The sequence below is a fragment of the Carya illinoinensis genome, chromosome 3, assembly GCF_018687715.1.
Source record: "Carya illinoinensis cultivar Pawnee chromosome 3, C.illinoinensisPawnee_v1, whole genome shotgun sequence".
In the NCBI taxonomy this organism is placed as follows: Eukaryota; Viridiplantae; Streptophyta; class Magnoliopsida; order Fagales; family Juglandaceae; genus Carya; species Carya illinoinensis.
In genome coordinates, this window is record NC_056754.1 from 51,400,027 (window position 1) to 51,410,675 (window position 10,649).

A 10,649-nucleotide genomic window follows, 5' to 3' on the forward strand; every position below is an offset into this window, starting at 1 on the left:
CAGCTTCTAACACGCACCCCACCACAAAACTCCCAAGGAGACGATCTATCAGATGGGGGAAGAAGTTCGCCAAAATGGACGGCGCATGAGCCACAAGTGCGTGTTGAATTCTGCGCGTGAAGCCCGCGCGCCTCTATCCAAGGAGTGTTTTTGCTACCACGTGTGGTGGTCATGCATTTGACTCTTTCAAATCTACTAGGCATTTTTCCGAGCTCCATTTTTGTGCTTTTTGTGTGTTTTTCATTTATTTTTAGTTATGTTTAGGTTTTGTTAAGAAAAAAAATCAAAATAAAAAAATAGAAAATATTATCTCTAGGACCAGGGGTATGTAGAGTTTGGTGCTCCACTCCAGGGGAGGGGGAGCTTTGTGTGCTTTCTTAGACATATTAGACACTAAGTTAAGACTGAGATCTATCTCTCAAACGATTAGTCTAAAGAGATTTGGACAAAACCCTACCATCCACAGAGAAATTTGTGGATTGGGAAGTTAGAAAAGTAAGAATTTGGCTTGTAATTTTTAGGTCAGAAGTTGTAATTGTCCGTTGTATGAATGAAGTAGAACAATGTTTTACTCTAAAAAAATGTACATTGGATTCATGTGACAACACTCACCTGAATAGTAATAGTAACAAGTGTGAATCGAGAATAAGAATGAGTGTAATCGGTCCAGTTCAATCTGATTTTTGATAAATTTTAGAAAGGAATGGATATACCAGGTTTGAAAATTTAATAGCTATATGGATTGATTCATTACCAAAATCGAAACTTTCAATTTTTTCAATTTACCATTTACATGTGTGGTACTACATTAATTTAGAATAATAATTTTGTCAACATTAAACTTAATTGTTAAGAATTAGTATTTATTATTAATAATTTCTAATTCATTACTCACTAGTGTCTAATTATATTGGTATGGTATAATTAGTATTTAACTAATTAGTGAGATTAATAGACTTGAATAATAAAATTAAAATAGTATAATTAGTGTCTAGCTTATATCAAATGTTATATTATAAGATTATAGACTTGAATAATAAGATTAAAATTTTACATTATATTAATTAACAATTTAACATATAATATATATAATATAATATTAAAATTAAAGGTTATACATTATTCATCAAAGGTTTTTTCTTGGATGAAAATTACACGTGCATAAGTGTTGTACCCCATACATAGGTTGCAGAAAGGTCTGTTACAACATTAGTAGAACACATGCATGCGTTGTGATGTGGAGCTGAGTTTCAATTTAGTGGCATAGAAACTATTGACCAGTGCTTGTAATGGTGCTATTCGCACCTCCCAACTGGCCCCTGGCCTAGCCCATTGCCTCGGCCTCCGTGGGCAGGTGCCTCCGTCTTGATGCAATCTACCCACAGCCTGTCATGCAGCAAAGAGAGAGACTTGGAGTTGGGGGTGACGACGAGAGATTGGCGACAGGGGTGAAACAAAGAGAGTAAAAAGAGATAGAGAAAGGAGAAGTGTTGTGCAGGGTGGGAGGGGGGAGTGCTGAAAACATAACCTAAGACAAAATGATGTCATTTTAAAATTACAATAATATTATTTTTAAAATAATATTTTTTTTACTCTTATTTATCAATAAAACTACATACACAATCAACTATATAGGACTGTAAATAAAATTTCTGAAAAAAAAAAAATCCAAACGAAGTTGTTCTATTAAAAACAAATGTCTCCTTAATATATATTAGGTCAGACGGACAGGTGAAAACTCCAGAGGACCCAAGTCCAGCTCGTTCCCTATCTTCCGGCCCGTCTTGAAAGCAGACATCTGACCACCGTGTGGCCTATCCTGGGGATAGACAGGTTGGCATGGCGGGCCGGATGTGGAGCCCACCCCATCCCTAGGTGCTTGGGTGTACGTACGCGTGTCGCTGCATTATCTTTAAATTAAATTAAATGGAAAAGTCGACATAATATTCCATTGGAGGGATTCTTTGACTCTCAATCATGCAGTTTGCTAATTTTCATTGGTAATTCGCTTGTCGACTTTTTTTTTTATGGTGAAGACTGGCGACATTATTTTTGGCTGATGCTGTTGTAATTATAAATTTATAAGTTGATCATTTTCAAATCCTTATAATTTCTAAGGTGTAAATTACGTAAACTCCAAAAAATAGGGAAGTAAATTATTATTATTACATCACATTTATATTAAATAAAATAGATATTTCTTTAAATAAAATTAAAAAAAAAAAATAATAAAGGTCCATCGTGATGCATGGCCATGATGGCTTTTATAAAAAACCATGGCCATAACTCTCATGACCACCATTTTTTTTTTTTTTTTATATACTCGTTTTAATGAGAATAATTATTGTAACGTAACATTTGCTGAACATGCGTAATGTGAACTCCAGATCATCAATATCACGAGACCAGACGCCAGACGGCCAATGACTACATGTACTGGAGCTCTGCATGCATGCCCGACACCTCACTTAAGTAGCAAGCTCTCAATATCATCTTGAAGACACTTCATGAATAAATACAACACCAACCCAAAATCCATGTGCTTCCAGTACTTCTGCTTTTCCTATCATCACTCTCTATTTTTCAGGTTAATTTTTGTCTGCTAGTTCAAAAGAATCGTGCTACATCCACTTTCAAAATATGAATAGTGCACTATTTTGCTCCCCTGGCGTTTCTTCTTCCTTTCACCGATCATTTTCGAGCTCAAACAACTAATTAATTAATACAAGAATGTCATTTCATCACATTTATTTAAGATAATTTTTAGTCAACATTTTAGATTTTACGAACTATCATTTATTTAAGGGTTTAAGCTCGGTTTGGATTGAAAATGGCTAAATCTATCTTATTTTATCTCATTTTATTATTATAATTTTTATAAACTTTCGCATAAAATATAATAAATAATTTAATTTTTTAAATCTTAAAACAATAATAATATTAAAAAATAATATTCTAACAATATTTTATTCAACTTTCAACTTCATTTCAACTCTTTTCATCTCAATTCACTATTCAAGACTAACTTTAAAACAGACTAATCGATTATTTAGGACTAATTTGGTTGTTAGACTACATTGAAATCAACTTAGTTCAGTTTAATTTTAAACTGAGTTTAGCATCTAAACATACAACTCATAAATTACTAAACTCATCTCTAGGGATGTAAGCTGGTCGGTCTGGACCAAAAATATCAATTAGGCCAAATCATTCAATCCGGATCGAACTAGACCAAACTTTAGACCAATCAGTATCGATCCAATAAATTGTAGACCGAGACAGATTTATAGACTCCGAGACCGGACCGAACTCTTATATATATTTTAAAAATATTTTTAATAATTTAATATATTATTTTTATATAATAATCATATAAGTTAATGATATAATTTTTATTTAAATTATTATCATTGACTATATAAAATATTTTTTAATGAGTTAGTTACATAATTTACATTAAAAATTTATTTAATTTTAATTTAGTAATGTAAATATATTTTTTATTAATTTATTTGAGAAAGAAAAGAAGAAAAAAAATTGTGCCGGACCGAACAGACCGATGTACACTCTTACTCATTTTAATTTAAAATTTCTTTCACACGTGGGATTCATAATTTTTTTTAATTTTTAATAAATAATACTAAACTCATATTAAATAAATAACTTAATATTTACACGGAGACTTTTAAGGTCTTTTAAATCCGGATCACTAATCGATCCGTGAATAATTCATGCTCACTAACGAAATGGCAAACACCAAACTGGTGAATCATCTATTAAACTCTGATAAAATACACCTTTTTTGAGGAAAAAAGAAAAAGAAAAAGAAAACAATATCCATCTTAGAAAATTCTAGTATGTGCTGGGTTTAGCTGATTAGACAAGACAAAACAAACGAAGAAAGTTGAGAGTAGGTGTCTCCCTTTCAAGTGTGGTTGGAATGGCATTAGAAACTACGACTGGTCATTGAGTTCATTTCCGACCAAAACTCTCTTTAGAAAAAAAAAAAAAAGAAAAACAAAACCCAAACGCAGCAGACTACGCGCTCTTTCTCAGGAGTTCTACTCGGCCATGGAAGAGCCAACGTCGAAGGACGATAGCCCCCGAGTCCTCAAGGTCCTCGAAGCTCTGAAACAAGCATCGCACCAGTTACAATCCCACCCGAGTCCGAACTCGGAGGAGCTCAACTCTTCCTCTGCCATTAAAGCTCTGCTGGAGCTCGAGACCGAGTCCGACGCGATCCTCTCCAAGGACCCAAATCTATCCTCCCTCTCCCAACACCTCTCCGAACTCAAAGCCCTCATCGAGAACCTCCAGAAATCCCGCGGCCATCACGGCCTCAAATCGTTCCTGGCTCGCCGGGCCTCCACCCACTCCATCTCCCGTGTCGCCGGGTCCATCGAGTCCGAAATCCAAGCCTGGATCGACCGCGAGAGTATCGACACCCTGACCCGCGTCCTGCGCGAGCAGCATTTTGACAACGAGGACGAGCTGATCAAGCTCCTGAGTCAGTTCGAGGACCGTATCTCCCAAGGTTTCAACCGCGAGTTGCAGGATCTTGTCCTCAAATCCAAGTTGTTCTTGTTGCTCGAATCGAATCTGTGCAACCCCAATTGTTCAAAGCGGATACGCGAGAGTTGCGGTTTTGCTATTGGGGCATTGATCAGGTTCAACAAGGACGTGTTCGTGGGCCAAGTACTTATGGGCCCGACAATTGGCTCCCTTGTAACAATGGCTTCCTCGGCATCGATCAGAGTTCTATGTTCCTTGATAAGGTCTATAAAGTCTCCGCTCGTGGACGAGATTGAGTCCAGCGGGGAAATACCCAAAATCATAAGCTTCTTGAGTCATCAAGACCTGGAAATTCAGGTCTTGGGGATGGACTGCGTGCTTGAGATTGGGTATTTCGGGAGGAAAGAAGCCATTGAAGCAATGCTTAGAGAGGGATTGATAAAAAGGCTCGTGGAGCTGCAGAGATCAGAAATGGGTGGGGATTTGATAGACATGGGAAGGTATGGTAGTGGTGATGGGAAAGAGAATGAAGGGGTTGGGGCTGGTGGGCTGGAGGGGGGGAACAGGGAGAGTAGGGAGAAGAGGTTCTTGGAGAGCCACCCATTTGCCAGCTGTGTGGCAAGATTTGCAGTGCAGTTGGAGGTCGGGGAGGGGCTGAGGCAGAGGGAGAGGAGGGCTTTCAAGCAGGAGATATTGGTCAGAGTGAGGGAGGCTTGCGTCTCTGATGCTGAAGCTGCCACCATCGTTGCAGAGGTTTTGTGGGGGTCTTCACCTTGATTGTCATCGTATAGGAAGATTTGGACGGGAATACTGGGATTCATCCTGCATCTTATGATCTCAACTTGCCTCTAAACTAGTGTTGCACTTTGGAGTGGATTATTTATAAATTCTTCAAAACGAGCTGCATCAATTGGTGTGATTGAAGATAACAAAATTTAAGATGAAGAGAATTATCCGGATAGTGGTTATCTGAAGATGAAGAGGATTACCCAGATAGTGGGGGGTACATGGCTAGGCAGACTGGAAAGAATTTAATTTGTTTTTGGTAATTACTAGTTGATTTTGATTTTGATTTGGTTGTAGTTCAGTTCTGTATCTATTTTGTTGGTGTAAAGAAAAAGTTGATCGAGCTTAATTTAGTCGATTTATTTCTGGTTCATAAATGGAAAGGAAGCCTTCGTAAAGATACCTACATCAGTGATTGCAAAGATAGAGATGGCTTGCTACCCAGTAACTTATAAGGAGACTTGGATTATCTGAAACCCATTTCAATGAACCAAGGAAAATGGATCAGATCAAACAATGTTTGCATTCCAAGCCTATGCTTAACGTCATAATCAGAGAAGACACCCAAGAAATTGTCTAATAATTGGCCAATTAACAAAACATAAGGGAGCTAAAACAGAATCCAAAAATCTTCAATGATTTGTAAAGAATTATTCATTGGCACCTCCTATGTGGACTACTACTACAATTCACCGGAAACAAGAAAAATAAAAACTGATTCTCTATGCTTTTCTGTACAGTCATCACCTCAATTTAGTTTAATGCAAACCTCTGTAGCCAAAGCTGTCAGCTTGAATGGATACTCGCAGTGACATGAACTTCAGATCCTTGTCTAATGGCTGAGATAGGGATGACTTGCCATCCTTCCAAAGTGGACGTCTTAAACAACAAAAATATAGCGAATGATCTATTTGAAAACTCAAATTTTTGTCTCGTCATCCTTATTTGTAAAAGGTCCATATCTCAGTTGATGTGGATTGCTTTCCCACTACAGAATCCTCTGGACCAAAAATATCCAGCACAATTTATCCCCCCTCCAATGCTTCCATGCTACTTTCATTTGCCATTCTCCGTACCATAGCCCTGAACATTGTGAGAGCCGCAACCAAAGCAATCATCAAATGACCAGAGCTACTTGTTTTTATGCAAACCTGTCCCATTTTGCGACTATTTAGATCGGCGTTAAATGAAACTCTCAAGCTTCTACTCAGCTGGAATTCAGACTGTAAACCTGCACCCAAAACCATTTCCTTGTTGAAGGAGAGGATTGTCACCGTCAGACTGACATTATCATTTCTTGCTGGGTATACACTCCCTCTTAAAGTAGCTTCAAAACTCCCACCATGAGCCACTTGTGCAGGACTCCACATTCGCCCAGCATTAACCACAAACTTCAATCTCTTCCCAATTGCAATGGTATCTTCAATCTTGGCACCAACACAATACTTCTTTCCAAAAGTCGTAAAAGAAAGTCCACAGTCAGCAGCGTTATGCTTTAGGGTCCTCAGCTTTGTGTTGCTATGAACTGTATAGATCATATCCCTACCAGAAGATTGAACATCAAGACCAACACAATAAGTTGGCCCTCTGGGATCTGTGAAAGCAGCAGCAGACTCCATCTGGATACTGAAATCCTGCTTGTCCTTACTCACCTGCCCTGTGACCGAGGCAAGGACATTCCTGTTTATTTCCACAGCTGTTTCAAGGTTTATTCCGTCAAAGCCGACATCATGATCCATTCCTTTTGGGTCAAGAACAGGTCTTACAAGCCACTGGTCACATGTGACAACACAACGGTACCTATGCACAGGACAATTGGAGTCGAAACTTGGGGGTACTGCCATATCTGGTAACATAATTGTCTCTGGAGGCACCTGCTGGCCATCATTATTATTGTCATTCACCAAATTTTCCTCCTTGGAAAGCCTATTCTCCATCCGCTTCTTGAACTCTTCCTTCAGCTGTTTCTTCAGATAAAGAAGTTCCCGGTAATCCAGCTCATCAAGATAGTCTTTTCTCTGTGAGTTTGTCAATCTCTCAAACTGAGATTTTGTCAGGATTCGGATTGGAGGTAATTGATCATACTCATCTTCTTCCTCTGTGTTTAAAAATAAACTCTCACTGGTCTCATCATCCATTCCATTTGAACTTGATATAGAGCGACGTCGCAGAAGAGATGAGAGCAGATGGGGTAGAGAAGGCAGGCGCATAGTAGGTACTGGTCCCAGTTCAATGCTGTCTTGAAAATTCAATAGTTTGTTGATATCACTCAGAACTTTAGTACAAATGCATAATAACAAGCACTGAGATTTCCACACCTGCCCATTTGGAAGTACTTTTTCCCCTGCTACATCTTTCTTACATTGGGGATGGTTCTCAACCAAAAGTACAGGGTTTTCAAGTCTTGAGTCGGAAGCAGCCTGGTGTATATGGTGCTGCACCAAATCTGTACATTGGGTCACATAGGACTCATAGCTGACAGGGTAACCATTAGGTCCTTCAGGAAGAGCTGAAGAAGAGTGGGTCATTACAAGGATAGTGTTGAACCAAATTGCAGTACCAAAAACTTCAGTTATAAGCTTCAAAAGAGGAAAATTGCTATAGCTCATATGGATGACATCAAGGCGTTCAAAGTACAAAACAATATCCGGGGGAGATTTTTTAATAAATCTTTTCACAGATAGCAGAATCTTCTTATTTCTTCTCACATTACTGGAAGAGTAAGGTAAGAGGCCAGGGGTATCAATTACAGTAATTTTAATCCCATTAACCGTTCCCGCAACCTCTTGGATACGATCAGTGGCTGGTTGAAATGCATCAGTCAAGGTTTTCACTTGATCAAATATAGAATTTATGGTAGCACTTTTGCCAACCCCTGTTTTCCCTAGTACAAGTATTCTAAATGAGAAGTCCAATTCAGGTAGGCCAGCTGCCTCCTGTTCTGCAGCTACTGTTTTGGCTCTATTGCTTACAAGGTTAACTCTTTTCAAGTCCAATTCCTTTTCTCGTATTAAGGTTGCTAGGTTTATTCGGTATAAAACCTTTGCAACCAGAAGATTGTCCTGTGACTGCCCAAGCCGTTGGAGAAGGCGGAAGAGCTTAATGTGGAGATCCTCAATCTTCGCGAATTGATCCATATCTCTCTTATCAGATCTATGAAGGGAACCATAGGAATCTTCAACAGAAACCTGCCGCAGCGAAGGATTATGCTGATTATCCTGATTATTATCGGAAATTTGTGATGCATCGAATGTCAGTTTTACAGAAAATTCTACTTGACCTAATTCAGATAAACAATCTGCTAGGCCTCAATGGGACACCGTTTATAGGACATAAGTATTTCAGTGTATAGTGATCCCAGTCATAAATGCTGACAGGTCCAGATAATAGTTCAAAGGGGCAAACCAAACAAAATGGCCAAAGATGCTTAGCTCGCTGCTAGTCAAAGGAATTTTTTATTTTTGTTGAAAAAATTGCAGCTGCATTATTAGGAAATTTTCATTTCTCATCACAGCACTACAGCTTTCCCATGAGAATGTTTCAAAGAACCAAAAGCTAAGACTCCCATCATGTTCAAAAGTCCCTTATAGAAAAGTAAAATTTTATTCTCAAGCCAGTGTGTAAAGCACACCTAGTAAAGTGCTTACATGACATAATTTGATTTTAAAGATAAATTTTAACATTTGAATCTTACAAATCAAATCTTACCATTTAAGTGATGAGAATTTTTCACACTAGTTTGAGAATAGAATAACTCTATAGAAAATAGTGTCAAAAAACTTTACAACCTTCACTCCCCCTTATATAGAGTCCAAGTCCGCTCAATGAAATACTGAAAAAAATGAATCTTTACACCCATTTTCCAAGAAGATAGAGAGGTATGGAACGGTCCCCTCAGCTCATTGACAGTGAAGTGTATGTATATTTATGTTTAGATTAGGTAGATATAAACAGCATGACAAAGTTTTAACAAAAGAATTGGTCTTTTTCCTTCTATTCTCCCCCCAATAAGTACCTATAAAAATAAAAATTTAACCTATTTTTACCTATGAAAAAGAAGTAGAGTGGCAAACATAATCGTTTGAGTATTTATCTACAGGAACTCTGAACTTAAAAAAATCAATGCTTGAACATGCGAAAAAAGGGATAGAGACGAGGTAGTACCTTGTTCATCAAATTCTTCATCCAGAAGTTCCTCATAAAAAAACTGTCACTGCCTGACAATGGTCTAGATGAGACCAATGACTTGGAAACCAATTGAGGAAAAAACCCAATCCCTAATGCTCTTCATCCTTCCAGCAAAGATTCACATATAGCTATCTAATCTGAATCGCTGTTAACATGGTACAAAAACAAGATAGAAGTTTTTAAGCACTTACCAAGAATGTCAATGAATTAAATGGTCTACATTTCATGAAAGATCAATTATAATTCATAAATAATCTAAAGGTGTGGTTAACTATATGACTCCTATGTATGGTGCTAAGATCAAGTGCAAATTTGATACTATGAAAACCATTTGTACATACATTAGCATAAGCCGATTAAAGACGGATGCATAAAGAAGATAAGCAGTCCATCCCATTTAACGAATTAAAGCGCAAAATTCACCAGCATCAGCTTCAGCGACCGAAAATGGAATTCTGAAACAGTATGGCGATCGAATATGGAGGCGGAGCCAATCAATCAAAGCCCGACGAAAAATGAATTAAATAAAAACAAATGTGACGGCTCTAAAACCCTAATGGAAGGACAAGACTTCGGGATCCAAATTCAACTTCGAATCACGACAAAAACGGAAAATGTTTATTAAAAAAAAAAAAAAGAAAGAAAGAAAAAGGAACTGGATGCTGGATCCAAATTCACGTTGGCGGAAGAAGAACCAAAGGCGATAAGAAATACAGACAGAAAAGCTTGCATCTGTGGCTTCTATTGCGCTAGCGGGCCGGCCATCTCTTAGTTGTGTGGGGGTGGGGGGAGCAGTGGTTCGTTGTATGCCACGTGTGTAATTCCGACCCGACCGATCTACCAAAGACCTTCCCAAAAGCGAAACGGTACTAAGAACAATAATTAATATGTACATGATTTTTAAGATTTAGATGAGGTTCATGATCAAGAGAAAGAAAATATAAAAAATTAAATACTAAATATTAAATATTAATATGGGATACACGAAGGAGATAATAACTTTGTTAATGATCATATATAAATTATTATATATATGATTATTAGATATAAGAAGGGTTAGTAAAATGTGTTTGTTGAGTAATTAAGTTGAAGAAAAAAATTAGTTGGAAATCAATAATTTAAGTATTAAATTAAATTATTAATATACATATAGTTAGTGTAAT

At 37.5% G+C, this 10,649-nt stretch overlaps 1 protein-coding gene across 3 annotated transcripts; it reads right to left on the bottom strand.

Moving 5' to 3' along the window:
- Positions 1-5,870: 5,870 nt before the first annotated feature.
- On the bottom strand, positions 5,871-10,239 carry LOC122305194 (translocase of chloroplast 90, chloroplastic-like). 3 transcript variants are annotated; one of them, XM_043117549.1, is made up of 3 exons: positions 9,910-10,239; positions 9,463-9,631; positions 5,871-8,516 (listed from the first exon to the last, which is right to left on the bottom strand). In XM_043117549.1, exons 2-3 carry the CDS (start codon positions 9,496-9,498, stop codon positions 6,324-6,326), a joined length of 2,229 nt encoding a protein of 742 aa, XP_042973483.1. In that variant the 5' UTR covers positions 9,499-9,631; positions 9,910-10,239; the 3' UTR covers positions 5,871-6,323. The 3 variants fall into 3 exon arrangements, with proteins under 3 accessions (XP_042973483.1, XP_042973484.1, XP_042973485.1); XM_043117550.1 differs by having other exon boundaries at positions 9,828-10,239; XM_043117551.1 differs by having other exon boundaries at positions 5,871-8,486; positions 9,463-10,239.
- Between the last annotated feature and the right edge of the window lie 410 nt (positions 10,240-10,649).